At 47.6% G+C, this 17,309-nt stretch overlaps 1 protein-coding gene across 3 annotated transcripts in view; it reads left to right on the forward strand.

The window, feature by feature from the left end:
• LOC134436894 (F-box/WD repeat-containing protein 7-like) overlaps window positions 1-17,309 on the forward strand; it is a 96,258-nt gene that overhangs the window by 46,916 nt on the left and 32,033 nt on the right. For all 3 annotated transcript variants that reach the window (XM_063186221.1, XM_063186220.1, XM_063186222.1), the window contains exons 3-4: window positions 12,201-12,277; window positions 12,764-12,902. In XM_063186221.1, coding sequence (XP_063042291.1) covers window positions 12,201-12,277; window positions 12,764-12,902 — 216 coding nt within the window. The remainder of the gene's footprint in view (window positions 1-12,200; window positions 12,278-12,763; window positions 12,903-17,309) is intronic.

Here is a 17,309-nt window from a genome sequence, read left to right on the forward strand (position 1 = left end):
CACACAGACGCACACACACACACACACACACACACAGAGACACGACACGTCCACAGTCAAGGCCTAGACATCTTGCCTGTTTCACTCAAGCAGCTCACAAAATACGACGACAGCAGGTAGACACTGCAGTATTTATACTTGTAGACTACTTGTAACACACACACACACCCACACCACACACACAATGGTCTAATCCTTGCGTCAGACATCGGTTCTCTGTTCAATCATTTGACTGGGATTTTTAGAGGAGAGCAGTTTCTTGAGTGTGTATGTGCGCAGAGTCAATAACACTTGTCACCTCCCTGGTGAGTTGATTGGTGTTGTTGACTTTTTGTTTTTTTTGTTCTGTTTTTTTGCCGCTCTCTCATCATCTCCAATGAAAGATGTGAGACTCATTGCTCGGGTCTTACATCAGTCCAGCACTCCACTCCAATCTTCTTCTCCAAACTGAAAAGCATGCGCGGGCTCTCGCTCTCGCTCTCGTTCTCGCACTCACTTTCGCACTCACACACACACACACACACACACACACACACACACACACACACACACACACACTTTAGGCACATGCACCAACGCGAGCACATACACACACACACACACACACACACACACACGAAAATCAGGCGCACACGCCCTTTTTCTCCATCTCTATTTGTCTAGCCACCTCTGTCTCTTTCCACCTCTGTTTTTTTTGTTCCTCTCAAATACACAATCCTCATCTGCAACGTGGGATGTTTCTCTCAGTCTCGCTTCAAATTCAACACAATTGAAGAGAGTAAACACTTCCCTCCGTTTCACTGAAATTTGATTGAAATTAAAGTACCGAAAAGAGGGCTGGAGGGGATCTACGGATCCCAGGCACCCCAAAAAGACATGTCTGCAATTCCACAAGTGATGTGGTAATTTGGCTTTGTTTACGCTTTTTTCCCCTCTCCCACAACACAAAGCCAGTCATAACAACTTGAAGCCTTGCATCGTGGAGAGCGGGTAAACGGCAGTGTCTGCGCCTGAACTCGCACGCATCAGCCAACTAACACACCACACCACACAGCTTCCTCCCATTATAAGTTTGTTAGACTTCATAAAAAAAGAGTGTCTACATTTCTCACGTAAAACCTGTCAGACTACCTTTTGTCTCCTGCTTTTTACTACCTTCCTTACCTTGTGGGTTCTTTTTCCATCTTGAGTTGGAAGAGAGAGACATGTGCGATGAGGAACAATGGTGTAAACATGAGGGCATGGAGTCTCTTCTGGTCTCTAACGTTCTAGCCATATAACCTACGTGCACTAACACTTCCATCTTATTTCTCCAGTTTACTTTTGTGTTGCTGGATTCGTTTTCAGACCTTTCAGTCACTTCAGATAAAATTCCTGTGCATGGTGGCCGCTAATTTAGACAATAGTTATCCATCATCTATAGCGATCTCTATCTATTTATGTCATTATCTATTCACCATCATCTATTCAGTGATGTGCAAAGTGGATTCATCAGTTACAATCCAGTGACGCATATTCCAAATGTCCTTGTTTTACCTGCCCAGTTCAACCAGGTGATTATTCAACCAGGCTATCACCTGGATGAGGGGGACGTAAAACCAAGTAATTTGGAATATATCTCACTGGAACAAATGAATCCTATTTGCCTACAATAATATTTGGTTAACCTACTAACATCTTGTATTTTCAACCTGCCCCCTCATTCTCTTACATTTATGCCCATCTGCAATCATCTCAAGGGCCACATTGCTGTAGGTTGTAAGAGTCAATGAACAGTCAGTCCACACCACAGGGACCTTTAAAAGACCGTAGAAAGTGAGCATTATAGACGTCACACATTTTAATCCTTGTGGCTACTGCTTTCCTCTCTAGCTTCTAGTTGAGCTGCGTGTACATCAAGAACCACCTACGCTACCTCAGCGTCGGAAGTCATTATTTCTCTATGGAGGCTTGGCTAATAAAGTGGCCCAAATTTCAGCAATTAAAGTCAAGCTAATGTGACCTACGGTTCAGCGAAAACCGATTGGGGCATCTCCGAATGCCCCAGACTGACAAGCCAGAGCAGTTATGTGATCAGCAAAATCAATCACATCAATCTCACGTCCAGAGCGTATAAAACAAATTCTTTGGCGAAACTTCTTCAGCGACCTCGGCTACTCTGCTCGAGTGGTCGTTTCTGGTGTACAGACAACGTTAGTAGTGTCACCTGTTCGCCAAAAGAACAGGCAGTGATGCTCCATGTTCTACTCAGGCTTGCTGTTGCTTCATTTGTCCTCTCTCTAATCATGAGTCGGTGTGGACAAATTTAAATTGTACCGTCAAGTGTAATGAGAACAGGCCGGATCCAGCTGGCTACTGCTCCAGCCCCCTGCTGAGGCCGCGGCTGGTTTTGGTGTGTGCTGCGTACTGTGCGCTGTCAGCACTGAGGGGCCTTATGAGTCATTCAGGCTGTGCTGTTCAAGAAGGCTGGTGTGCAGTTTGAGATTAGAAAAAGACCTCATGCATACGCATATAGACACACACACACACACACACACACACACACACACACACACACACACACACACACACACACACTCTATCTTGTACATTCACGCACACAGAAGGCCGCTGACAGGTCAGGACATAGTCATTACAAAAATGTAATGAGAATCCACTTCAGGTCACCCCCCTTCTCCATGGGCCCAGGATCCTGACCCTTTTGGCCCCCATCCCCTGTCAGCTTACACGCACACACACACACACACACACACACACACACACACACACACACACACACACACACACACGCATATACACACACACACACACATATACACACACACATATACACACACACATATACACACACACACACACACACTAACCCCCTTTTTATGGGGTCTCTTTGCTGCCTCCTCCACGCCACAATACAAATGGGACACCCCCAAACCCCCTTCCACACTTCACACACAAACGCATAGTTTTAGTTGTACGTGCCTACACACATGCATCCATTCACCCACACACACACACTGACTCCAGACTCACACATGGTCTCATTTTTGCATGGACACACACACACACACACACACACACACACACACACACACACACACACACACACACACACACACACACACACACACACACACACACACACACACACACACACACACACACCCTACTCCCCCTACTGTTTCATGCACACACACACACTGATCTCTCGCAGCGCAACACGCATGCACTGCAGGAGAGTCGGCAACATGGAGCAAGTGACAGTGGCACTCATTTGTACCAGTGCCAGCTAATGTATATGGCAATGGAGGCGAGCAAGAGAGAGAGAGCCCACCTGTTTGCCAGTCTGACATTTGAGACAATCAACTCGCTGACGCTCTCAATCGTTATTTTTCTTTTTTTTTTCTTTAAGTCCAGCCATACCTTTTTTAGGATGTGATTATAGGTTTGATACTTGTGACGAGGCTGGCTGGCAGTTAAAGGTGAGGGGAGTTGGCCTCCCACTGTGGCGGTAGTGGAGTCTTGTGAGCCTTTCTGCCTCAGTGTTTATCTTGTTTGTTCTTCCTGAGGTAGTTTGTCTTTGTGTGTGCGTGTGTGTGTGCTTGCGTGTTTGTGCGCGTGCACGCCTTTGTAAATGTGCTTCTCTTCATGTGTGGTTTACTACTCCAAGGGAGAGGTCACTCGCTGTCACTCATCTGAAATCTGCAGGTCAAGCTTTGAAACCACTAACACCTTGGGAGCCGGGCACATGCACACTTTCTCACACTCTCTCGCTCTTCATCTCTCCATTCTCTCTCTGTCTCTGTCACTCTCTCTCTGTCTGTCTCAGTCTCACACACACACACACACACACACACACACACACACACACACACACACACACACACACACACACACCCCAAAAGTCTTTCTCCTCCCCGTGCCTGGAGTCCACTACTGCAGCGCCCTGGGTGCTGCCATTTTGGCTCGGCATGGGGTCCTTCGGGACCTTTAGAACCCCTCGCGCTCGGGCAGGAAAAGGCCCCTTTGGCGCCTGAGAAGAAAATGTCAGCCTTCTCAGCCTCTTTGACATTTCAGGCCTGAGTTGTTTCGGAGAGTCTTATCGGAGCAAATAATCCAGGAATGCAAAGTAGGCAGCACCGTTTTTTAAGTTCACTTAGTTTTCTGTGCCACGCCTTTAAAAGGACTTTCACTCAGTTGCTCTTTCTCTCCCTCATCTCATCTCCTGTTCATGTCTTTTCTTCTAAGCCTTTCCCCAAAGCAGTTAAAGTCTAAGGTAATGGAAGGTTGCCGTCTCCTTTTGTTTTTTTCACATCGTTTTAGATTCGTCGAAGGTCAAAGCCATTTCCGAAACCATTGAGGAGAAAAAAATGAGCACAAAAAGGCATTTGGCAGTCAGTAGACCGTACATCATGTAACCACCCTACCAGAACAAAAGTTTTTTAAAATCTTTCGATATTGAGGATGGAGTATCAATCTCCAGGAGTGTGAGGTAATTGAAGAGGACTCTTATCATGGTACATTAGCGCTGAGGTCTTTCAAAAAAAGAATGACTAAATGACTTGAAGGAGGACAGCGTGACCTGGTTTTAGGACTCTCACCGTCTCTCACTTCAAATGCACTCTTCTCCACCTTATATTCCCATCAGATGTTCAGCTTCCATCTCCTCAATAAAAGTAGCTTATTATTTCATACTTTTCTAAATTTATTCGTTTGTTTTGATTTCAGTAGGGGAGTCGGGCGGGCGCAGTATGGCATTTTTTCCTTGATTTTAATTGTTTGTTTTATTTGAGTATCTTATTTAGTCGTAATTGGATTAGACAGTGTAAGGAAGGTGAAGCTCTGAGATGCGCTGGCGTTTTCCCATGGGGGTGCTGGGGATGGGTGCCGGGTGGTGTGGGTGTGCGGTTCCAGTTCAGCTCTCCACATCTGTCTCGCCTCTGTCTCCTGTTGTTAATGTATTACCGTGGTAACTGCGCTTAGCAACGGGGAGTTAATGACTGTGGGACTGGCGGCTGCATCAAAGACCAGAGTCCCGTGCCGCTCCACATTCTCCTCATGCCAACGAGCCAGTGAGCGTACACAATCAGGCTTACGGACACACACACACACACACACACACACACACACACACACACACACACACACCTGCGTCCACACACTCCACCATTACACGTCCTCACGCATGCACACATTCTCTCTCGGCCATATGCACACACAGTCATACCCACAGCCACAGGCTGCTGGTCAGGTGATTCTCGACAAAATATGTCCTACATTTCACTGAAACTGGGTAAATGGCCTCCCTCTCCATCCATTGGGCAGGTGTGTGTATATGTGAAATGTACTATGTGGGTTAGATTTGGCTGCTGTGAGGAGGGCTGTTGCCAGGGTTACATTTGCATTAGTGTATGTACACACCTGCGTTTTATTTGTTTGCGACGGCCAGATAAGCGCTGGGTGCGGTCGGGGGGGCTTAAATAGGCTGTGAATCTCTCGCTCTCTCCCCGCGACTGCCCTCACTGTAGGTGTCGTGTTGTTGGAGCAACGTGGACGCCTACGCAGGAGAGGCTCACGTTTCACCTTTTTAAAAGGACCGTGGTCTGGATCCATACTGTCTAGCAAGTACAACAATGCTCGTGTTTGTGTTCAATCACTCCTTGGCCTCTTCCCAACACGAGCGATCTCGTGTTCCCACCAGACGTAAGGAGCTGGTTATCATGGTCTGGTTGCCATCGCCACTTGTTACTCAAGAAAACACCCTGGCTGGCCCTGCCGTGTCTCAAACGGTAGGGCACTGCACGGTCATGCCGGGGACCCGGGTTCGATTCTGGCCCAAGGTCATTTCCTGATCCCCGATCTCTCCCCCATCTCTTTCTTACACTCGCTTCCTGTCACTATCTCACACTGTCCTGTCAAATAAAAGTATAAAAAAAACAAATATATCGATATAAAAGAAAAACAGCCTGGCACCCTGCCTAGTCTGTCATATGTTTATAATGCTGACTTGAATGCCTACTCGCATCCCAAACATTTCTACTTTTGTCCGACATGTTTGTGTGTGAATATGAGCATTTTCAGGCCGACCAGAATGTTGTTGGTGTCCGTTTCCCGCACCAGTGTAAGTTCAGAGCCAAAGTGCATACCTGAGAACCACCCACGTTCATACGGGGCTCTGAAGTTTTCTGTATGTTACCCGCATGAACCTGCTGACACATTGGTCACAGACGTGGAAAAAAGTGTTTTTCGATTTGTGATTTTTCTGGTTCCTGAACACTCAGACTTCGGTTCGAGATTTGGTTCAGGAACGGGCACCACTTTGTGTTCACCACTTTTTTTAAACTTTGAACTGTAATTTTCCGTTCCAACAAAACTCCTTCCTTCTCTTGTCACCATGCACCTTTCCACTGCATGTCATCTTGCCAATGAAACAATGTCTTAATATCCTAATGTCCTATTTTTTTTTTTTTTAAGCAAACCTTTCTCGCACTCGCGTTACATACTCATTCACAGTAATGGGTCTATTTTAGCCCTGCTGGACCTTTTGAGCATCTACCATTTTTGTGCTAATTGCGTAGCCTCAAGGGTTTTCGACACCCAACGCCAAAGCAACGGTGGATTAAATGGATAAGAGACTTGCATTCTCTCGCGCTACCCCCAAATCCGCATAGCCATGACTGAATGCAAATGCACAACATTAAATAAAATCTCACACACAGGATGGGCTCAGATCTAGCTCTAGGCCGTAGACGTGGATTAAGGTTTAGAGGTGGTGATTCGGGTTAAGATGGAACACTGGATTAAAGTGTTATGGTGTCAGTGAAGACGGGTGCCAAGCATTTGGTGTATGTGTTCACTCTCGTGTGCGCGCGTGTGCGTGTTTTGTGTCACTCCCTCCCATAGGGAATGTTCCTCTCCTCCCTGCGACATCTCATCGCCTTAGTAACAGTGTGATGCAGTGAGTCAGTTTGTCTCTGTTAGCTGTGTGTACGAATAAATATTTGTTAGAGGAGGGGAGTCAAAAGGTTGTGACTGAGTGGCTCACAGCATCTGCTTGTTCAGTGAGAATTCATTTAGTGGATTTTTAAAAAGCGACTGCTAGCACCAGAGAGTTATATCTCTGCGGTCCTCATCCTCTGAATCTCTGTTTACTCCGTAGCCTATGCCTTGAGGGGATATAACGGACGGAGGCTTAAGCGAATAGGGAGTATATACATTTTTAAATGTATATTTCATTATATACCATGTAAACTATGCATTAGCGCTGCATTTAAGTTGTTGATATGTGAGGCGCTCTGCGTTTTATTTACAGTCTAATTCTAGTTGGGTCAGGAAAGGCACACGTGCGTGTTTGATAGGCAGTAACCTAGGCCTTCAATGTGAATAATGCCCTGCCCTAGTATTTTACACACACACACACACACACACACACACACACACACACACACACACACACACACACACACACACACACACACACACACACACACAGAAAGAGAGAGCAAGCAGGGTGTCCCCAGTGACTGTTCAGTCGAGGCTTCTGCTCAGTGAAGTGAAATCGGAGTAGTTGAGAACATGGATTCTCGCGCACACTGACATCTTTTCCCGCTGACCACACGCGTGCTAAAAGGCACGCGGTTCGATATCAGAATATCGACCACAATGAAAGCCAACCCCAGTTTGAGACGGGTGTGTGTGTGTGCGCGCGCTTTTAATTTGCGTTTTTACAGCGAAAAGAAACCATACGGATACTACTACGTGGTGGTACTTTTCAACTTCCATGGTTGCTCGCCTGCGCAATTTATTACAGACAAGAATAGGGCCGTAATAATTCAAGCGTGCTCGCCTATTCATTGCGGCCTTTGATTTCAGCACTGGTAGTCTAATAAAAGACACACACACACACACACACACACACACACACACACACACACACACACACACACACACACACACACACACACACACACACACACACACACACACACACACACACACACACGACTAGAGCGCACTACCAAGGATGCCAGCGGTGCTGTGAAGGGGAAGTAACTAGGAGAGGGTCCGGGGGCTAGCGGCTGTTACATGCGGGGAGAGCCGAGCAGCAGGCACATGCCACGGCTAGATCAACAAGTGAGGCTGCCTGGGACCAGTCGTTCATGAAACGCCGTCTGGGTCTACGACTAGGTCTAGAACTACGGTTTCGTTATCCTTAGCTGTCACAGCAATTTTTGCTGTGTTGTGCTACTGATGCTGCTGCAGTCACCGTTTTTTGCCCACGCACAAGGCTGGCTATATGATGTGTCCACAGAAAAGGACGGACTTACTAGGCTATAGCACATTCTTGCCACTGGGAGCATATGAAACACGAGCTCTGTGAAACAGGCCTGTGAGAAAAAAAACTCTCCCTCCCCTCCTCCTGCGCGAACTCTCCCTCTCCCTCTCCCTCTCTCTCGCTCTCTCTCGCTCTCTCTTTCTCTGACCCCACCTCCGCCTTCTGGTACAGCATTCCTCTGTCCCCTCATTATCGTACTGCAGAACCCGGGGAGAGGTAGTCAGTGTGGGTACACGGAGAGCGAGAGAGAGAGAGAGCGAGGCAGCAGGCTGGACCGAGCGAGCGGCGTACGCAATCTGGCATGTCACTGGAGCTGCCGTCCACACGCTCTCCGTGACTGCGCTTTCCCCCTCCTCGTTCGGGTGCCTTGCCCGAGCATGTCCTATGCTGCAGTCCGGTCGCACTGTTTGGATTTACCCGGGGAGGAAGAAGTAACGTTCGGTGGTGGCTGTGGTTGTCGTGGTGGGAACATAAGGATACGTTTAACTCGGGCTGGTTTGGATTTTACCCTCTACTACTGAAGCAAGCTAGCGCGGCTCGCACAACCGGGGTTGAATCATGGGGTTCTATGGCACTTTGAAAATGATTTTCTACAAAGTGAGTATATGGACATTTCACTTGAATACTTGCTGTGTTTTGTCGCATTGATGTTTTGCTTGTTTTTTGTGGCACGGCGTGTGTGCCTTTTGATATGTCTTCTAGTTGCTATACGGTCTTTCTCGTTTTTTTCCTCTCCCTCCCTCTGCTTTGGTAATGATGGGCTAACCTTGGGCTGCTTGTGTGTAGCTCGCCCGTAAGTGGTCTAGAGCAAAAAACGGATATTTTGCCTGGAGATGTGTCTGCATTTGCAGGTTACACGCCTGAATCGATCAGCCTTCATTTGCATGGCATACGTGTGCGTGTGTGTGAGTGTTTATTCGGCTCAGAGCAGACGCAAAATCGTTTGGGAGCTAAAGATTCCAGGTGTGACCCATTCACCCATTCGAAATAAACGTTTTATTCGTGATCGCCGCGATTACAGATTAGATACATCATTCATTCCGTTTGGATTAGAGGGCTCTGCCACTAACACTGTCTCGGGTGTGTGTGTAATCGCCTTCCTCGTGAAACGAGGATGTCTGTAGCGCAGTGATACGGTTTGGTGCACCTGCTTGCGGCTCGGACTGACGGGAGTTCCCTACATGCATATTACGCCCCGGTTTCCTAATTCCCCTGGCTCAGCTTCCATTTCTTGACGCTTTCTCAGTCACAATATTCATCTTCCCTCCCTTTTTCTTTGAAATGTGCCGTTTTGTGAAAGTGTTCGTTTGAGGCGTTGCGGTTAAGATGGACAGACTACTAGTGAGGTCTATCGCAACCGAAGTCTGTGGGCACTGCAAGGGCGATGCCACTATTCGATGGGAACCGACCACACGCGAACACAAGTGCAGTAGCACTGCACACGACCTCGTTCCTTGACCACTGGCCAACAGCATCCTTGTGTATTAATATGACGCATATTTGAGGCGGTATGGAATTTTCCCCTTGAACATTTTTGGTCAGGGCGTCTTGCATTTTTCTTGGCGGTATCAAGATCTGTGCTGTGTTCCCCTGGGATCAGAACATCCAAACATAACTGTTTCAGTACAAGATTGGGGAAAAAAGAATACAATGTTGTGTTTTCGCATCTGCCAAGGGCGCATTCCTTTAATGTTGCTCACGTTTCTCTCCCAGTCGCCGCATATCACTTAAGGTGCGGTTACGAGGTCAGGGTGGGTGTTTTTCTTTGCGGCCGAGCCATCAAAGGCGTCTTCTTCCTAGCCAAGGATAAACACCCCACAAAAAACAATTCGTCGACTTGTGATATCCCCCCTTTCTCCTCCCATATCTCATCAGTGTAATATTAGCTTAAGTTTTTTGTTGAATGAGATGAGCAGATTGCTAATAAACCTAAATGGATTAGTTCCCGTTGACTGGATGCGACCCGCCTTTCGTGTCTAATTGCTCTACCCCCTCAGGTTGTTAGACTTTGGAATGCCTCATGCACACAGCTGTCAGACAGGCTAACATATTGATTGTGTTGGTGGGGACGACTTGTCTCTCACTCCCTCTCTGTATTCCCACACACCTCTCTCTCTCTCTCTCTCTCTCTCTCTCTCTCTCTCTCTCTCTCTCTCTCTCTCTCTCTCTCTCTCTCTCTCTCTCTCTCTCTCTCTCTCTCTCTCTCTCTCTCTCATATATATATATATTCTACCTTCCTGCCATTTCATGGTTAAGTATGTTCATTGGGCAGATTTAATGGTCTTGTGTTTTTCGCAAGATCCCCTCTCCAAAAACACTTTCAGGAAATAAACATTAATCGAACCGTTCTCTGACCTACAACTAATTTTATTCATTCATTCATTCATGAAATTTTTCATTGCCTCCAAACTTATCACACAATAAAACACTTGTTTTATGTTTTTGTTTGTTTGTGTACCTTCTACATCAATGAGAAGGGACGGCCATGTTGACTATGGCTACTGTTGCTTTACCACACTGTGGGTAGGGGGGGAGGAAGCATCCCAGTGTCTGAAGTTCTGAAAGCCCGTCAGTCATGTAGAGAGCACCAAAGCATCTGCCACCGGGCCCGGGCGCCTTTGTAATGCAGATGCCTCTCTGCTTTTGTCTTGGAGAGAATTTCGAGTGTTTGCTTCCTGCACAAACTTATGTACATTGTGTACTGACACACAAGTTGCTTCCTTTAAAAAAAAAAAAACTTTCCTATTTCAGTGGGAGCGGGAACGCAGATGTGCCCAGAATATTTTGGACACAGTTAATTACCGCTCAATATGCTCGCTCTCTGTCTCTGTCCCTTTCTTTCTTTACATTTCTCTCTCTCTGTCTCTCTGTCTCTCTCTCTCTCTCTCTCTCTCTCTCTCTCTCTCTCTCTCTCTCTCTCTCTCTCTCTCTCTCTCTGTCTCTGTCTCTGTCTCTGTCTCTGTCTCTGTCTCTGTCTCTCTCTCTCTCTCTCTCTCTCTCTCTCTCTCTCTCTCTCTCTCTCTCTCTCTCTCTCTCTCTCTCTCTCTCTCTCTCTCTCTCTCTCTCTCTCTCTCTCTCTCTCTCTCTCTTTCTTCTCTATCTCTCCCTCCCCCTCTCACCCGTCGGCAACCTGGGCCTGTATGAAAAATCCGAGCCTGAATTCCTTGTTTTCCCGAGCAAGGTTTTTACTTTCAAACAATAGCATTTCCTAACCTGATTTTTGGCCGTCGCCACTGCTCCGAAATGTGGTTAGGTAATGCGTTTAGAGGCTTTACTGTAAGGCATTTAGGTCCCTGCGCGGCAGGTCGGCAGGCCTTCCATCTCCTCTCCTCTCATCTCACTCGGGCCCTGTGCCTGCCTCAACCCAGCACAACACGGCAACCACTGACAGGGCACATTATTCAAGTGCAGTGGATGTGCTATGCTTGGTGCGGGTCTTTCTCTGTGTATGTGTGCGCGTGCGTGTGTGCGTGCGTGTGATGGGCCCTAGGTGCACCATACATAGCACTGGTACAAATGCGTGCCACAGTCGGAGAGAAACAGACATAAGGAGCAAGTGATTGTGTGTGTTTGTTTATGTGTGTGCATGTGTTTTGGGTCTGTCAGTATTTGCCTGGCCTCTAAAAAGGGCTGTTTGTTTGCTGTTGTGATTTGTGTTTTTTGATGCCCCCCGATCCCCAATCCCTTCCTCGCCTTTGGCTATATGCTAATCTGGGCCTCCAAACGGCCATTTAGTACGTTTGTGTGTGTGAGACAGTGTGTGTTTTTTTTGGGAGGGCCTCTCTCTTGCTCTCACACTTTCACTCACTCACTCGGTCTCCTTTTCTTTCTCTTCCCTCCTCTCCGCGTCTGTCTTTTGTGTGCTCAGATGAAGAGGAAGCTGGACCAAGGCGAGGTTCGCTCCTTTCCAGCCGGGAAGAAGCCCAAGGGCCCGGACTATTCAAGGTGAGACACACACACACACACACACACACACACACACACACACACACACACACACACACACACACACACACACTAACCCCCTTTTTGTGGGGTCTCTTTGCTGAATCCTCCACGCCACAATACAAATGGGGAAAAAAATCAACACCCCCAAACCCCCTTCCACACTTCACACACAAACGCATAGTTTTAGTTGTACGTGCCTACACACATGCATCCATTCACCCACACACACACACTGACTCCAGACTCACACATGGTCTCATTTTTGCATGGACACACACGCACGCGCACGCGCACACGCACACGCACACGCACACACACACACACACACACACACACACACACACACACACACACACTCTTAGTTTTGCATGGACACCTCTACTCACCCACTCACTGAATGTTCACACATTGAATCTCCTGCTTCTTCCACAATTCAACTTCTCTCCTAACGCCCCCTTTTCTTCTGTCCTCTGATTGGTGCAGTCCTGTGGGTATCGTTCCGTACTCGTCCACTCCTACGTTCGGGGACCTGCGGGCAGCCAATGGCCAGGGCACGCAGCGGAGACGCATCGCCCTCGTGCCACCCCCCGCCGGCATGCAGGACTGGCTACGCACCTTCCAGGTGAGTTTGTGTGTGTGTGTGTGTCTAAGTCAGTGATTCACAACCTTTTTTTTGAACAAACGCCTCCTTGAACTCATCATAAGCCTCCCTATGTCCTCTTGACTTAATGGGGCACCTAAGTCACGCCCTTCTACTTCCGATACATGGGGCAGGAGCTCGCAAAATTTTGAATGCGAGTCAATGGAGCGAGTCAAGCTAAATCCTCATCCCGTTTGGCATGTGCTCTGGATTTCACATATGATGACAGTGAATTTGAAAGGTTTGGATTTGCGTCGTAAGACCACTCATTTTCGGCACGCAAGAAACGTTATTTTAGCTTTTGTGCAAAACTGTGTTGGAGACTACACTTGCGCCTCGCATATCTGACGTGAACCGAGGCACAGCCAACCCTACCGCTGCACCGTGGCTTAAGTGGCTGCACGTCGGACATGCGACGTCTGTTGTGTAGTCCAAATAATTACATATTTTTGCACATTCACAACTCAAAAATCGCTTGCCAAGTGAAGTCAACAAGCACACCATTGGTTGTTATTAATTCTGAGGCACAGCATATGTGTGATCCACGGGGAAATGCGAGGTGGGTCGGGAAATAGCTTTGATCAGTCCATTACAACCCAGTCAAAAGTTTTTCCGTTGCCAGCCCCAGAAGCCGCCCGGAAGGGGTGGAGACTTAGGTGCCCCATCCTAAGCCTGCCAAAGCACCCCTTAGTTAGTACAACAAAATAAAATGGACTAATGCACCGCTGTTGCAACTGAGCGCGATTGAACAGTGCAGTTTCCTGTGTCTCACACTTTCCCCTCATTCAAGGAAGGCAAAATGTCTAAGCTAATCTTAAAAATTGAAAGTGAGCTTGGTTAGCGTCCCATCAGAGCTACTTGTAGTAGAGCTCCTCATGCTGCTCCTAAGAGGAAGTCCCTCTGCATCTGACAGACAAGTGGCTTCCACCAACATCCCTCGACACTGTATACTGTCAACAGTGTTGACAATTTACACGTCTTAGCATCTTGTTCCAACACAGTGTGCCAAGCCATTATTTTCCCCCAGTACCCTGTAGTGTCTATGCAGAACACTGTACAACACCTGACCGTACAGGCACAAACTCTCAGGGAGTGAAAGGGAAGGTTTTTTTTTATTATTATTTATATATTTTTTTGCTTAGGGGTGGCATGAAATAGTGAAGTTTGTTGTTTATTTATTTTTATTGTCTCAGGGGGCATGTTTGTTTTGGGTGTTTGCAAATGCAGTACCCAGTCCACTTTGATGTGGTGCGGAAAGGAACACACTGCTCTCGCTCTGGCTCTGCTGGTACGAGCTGTGCCTCGCCTGGCAGGCAAGAGAAATGAGCTGGGTTGGAGGGAGAGGCGGAGATGGACAGATGAACACTGAGAGGGAGAGAGGGAGTTAAAGATGTCGAGAGAGATGCAGAGAGAGGGAGAGAGAGATGCAGAGAGAGAGTGATGCAGCGAGAGAGTGATGCAGAGAGAGAGTGTGATGCAGAGAGAGAGTGATGCAGAGAGAGAGAGATGTAGAGAGAGAGAGAGATGTAGAGAAAGAGATGCAGAGAGAGAGATGCAGAGAAAGAGAGGGAGAGAGAGGGGGGAGATGCAGAGAGAGAGATGCAGAGAAAGGGGGGTAGAGAGAGAGAGATGCAGAGAGAGAGAGAGAGAGAGAGGGAGAGAGAGATGCAGAGAGAGGGATGCCCAGATAAAGAGGAAGAGGGTGAGAGATGCCTAGAAAAATTGAAAGATGCAGAGAGAGGGGGAGAGGGATGCAGTGAGAGTGAGATGGCAAGTGATTCATGGTGAGACAGAGAGGGATGCCTGAGCGAGAGGGAGAGAGAGAGAGGGAGAGATGCTCAGAGGGAGAGAGATAGAGCGCCTATGGGAGAGAAGAGGAGGAGATAGTGTATGGGAGAGAGGAGGAGGAGATCGTGTATGGGGGGGGAGGAGGAGGAGAGCGTTTGAGTGTCAAGAGTTGCAGCGTTTGGGTTTATCCAAGGCTAGTGTTTTAGCGTAATTAGCTTTCACCTCATGCACATCTGCAGAGGGCTTATGCCTGACTTCTCTCACACAAACCTCCCAATCCCCTTGCCTGCAAAAACACACGCGCGCACGCAAACGCAACTGCCTTTTACTCGTTCTTGCTTTACAGCCCTGACTCTCTCTCTCTCTTCCCCCGCTCCAGGACTAGTTCAGTCCTTTTCTGCAGTTATATTTAAAAAAAAAACCAAACGAAACAAAAAACGTTGAGATGCATAGATGTGTACACATGGCACTACACTGCTGAACAGAGCTTTTCCTTGCAGGTGTCTGTCATTCTTTGTATTGTCACTGGTGTTTGTTCACCCTGCATGCACAGGTGTGTGTCTGTCTGTGTCTGTGTCTGTGTCTGTTTGTGTGTGGCGTGGAGTGATAATGAAAGTGAGAGAGAGCCTCTTGGAGAGCGTGCGAGAGAGATTGTCTGTCTGTCCACAAATGCTAATCTCATCCTGGGGCCACAGAGAGAGAGGGGGGGCCCCTTGAAGCCTTTCTAGCCTACAGGCCTCCACATGCCCCCATCACGTTCCCATCCCAACCCGCCCCAACCGCCTCACTGTTAAATAAGACCCGTCATTAGGCTGCTTAGTTGGGTCAAAGACAAAACGCCAGTTCCCAGCCTATAAGAAAATAAAAGCATGAGATTAATTTCTAAAACTTTTTTGGGTATATTAGATTGCTTATTGTTTAACTTAATTTTCTGTTCAGGGAAATGGTAAGCTTAAGCCACTACAGGCACCTACAGGTCCCCCCCTCAGGCTCTGCTCCCCTCCCATTCCAGGCGCTGTTAAGTAATAGCTGCCATTACAGCCTGCTTAGTCTGAGATACCGGGCTGGATTAATACCTCTTTTTTAAAACCCCTTAAGACACCGCCCCTGTTATAAATTTGCTGTTACCAGAATGGCAGTGACCAAGTTGTAATGTATTACTTAAGGCCCTGTGCACTGCCATAGTGGTGTAGTAGTAGGCCTACTATCTATGGTAAAGGGTTTTTTCCCAGTGACTATTACATTGTTCCAGTTGTGGAGCGGTGTGTGTTAAGGGTCTAGACCTTTTTTTATAGATTTATTTACTTATTTATATATTTTCGGAAGTTAGTTTTATGGCTTTTTAGCTGTGATTGATCAGTAAAGTTAGAGGGTTTGGTAATGAAAGGGATTGCCAGAATGATGTCAGGTCTGACTCAAACCCTGATCCCTGGAATTAGGAAATAATGAAACCCTTTTAATTGTGTATTGCCTCTGACACACACACCACATCACACCACACACACACGAACACACGAAAACACACACACACACACACACACACACACACACACACACACACACACACACACACACACACACTGTTTTGTAAGACCTTCACTCCCAGCTCCCGGTTCAGTTTGCCAGGGCAGAGTAGAGTAGAGTGATGCAAAGGCTCACTGCTCCTTCTGAAAAAAGGATAGGAGTAGGGGTTTGTCTGGCACAGTGTGAAAAGCAGGCTTATGCTAACTTTTCTTCCCTGTGAGGTTAAAACGCCATCTTTTCTTTTCTTTTTTCGCCATCTTTTTCCCAACGGCTGGCAGTATAGGCACCCCCTTAGTCATCTGTTTCTCAAAGACTCGTCTCAAGCCAAAAAAAAAAGACCATTCTGTCTTGATTCTAAAGGCGGTAGCTGCTGAAAGTCACTTTTGTGTGGTGTGCAAACTGCAAACTAAACCAACTCAGTCAGTCAAGTGGTTCATACCTTTTTCATTTGTTGTGCGGACGGGACGGTACGGCACTGCGGAAGTCTAATTCGGCTGTGGGGGGGAGATTACTGTGGCTGGCTTGCCATCTGGATACTCACGCCAGGATCCGGCATTACCCCTTCTTAGAGCTTTCACTCTCGCAACTAGGGTGTGTGCGTGTGCGTGTGCGTGTGCGTGTGCGTGCGCGTGCGTGTGCGTGTGTGTGCCCGTGTGTGTGTGTGCCCGTGTGTGTGTGTGCCCGTGTGTGTGTGTGCCCGTGTGTGTGACGTGTGCGTGTGCATGACGTGTGCGTGTGCATGTGTTTTACGTGTGCGTGTGTGTGTTTTACGCGTGTGTGTCTTTTTCGTGTGCGTGCGTGCATGTGTGTGTGTTGTAAGCTTACTGAGAGTGAGTGTGTGTGCGCACGTCTGTTCATGCCCCGGAATACAGTAAAGGATTACACAGTGTGTGTGTGTGCCTTTTTTTGGACATGGTTCAGTTGTAAGTCGGCTTTTTCTTTTAAATGCTTTCCGTTCTTTTGTTTGTTTGCGAAACGTTGCCCTGCAAGTTTGAAAAGGTTTACCTCAAACCTTCCTGGCTGTTGAGAGACTTGGGTCTTATAATCCGCCAGCTGTATTTCACAAGGACCTGCACA

The sequence above is a fragment of the Engraulis encrasicolus genome, chromosome 21 (genome assembly GCF_034702125.1).
Source record: "Engraulis encrasicolus isolate BLACKSEA-1 chromosome 21, IST_EnEncr_1.0, whole genome shotgun sequence".
NCBI lineage: Eukaryota > Metazoa > Chordata > Actinopteri > Clupeiformes > Engraulidae > Engraulis > Engraulis encrasicolus.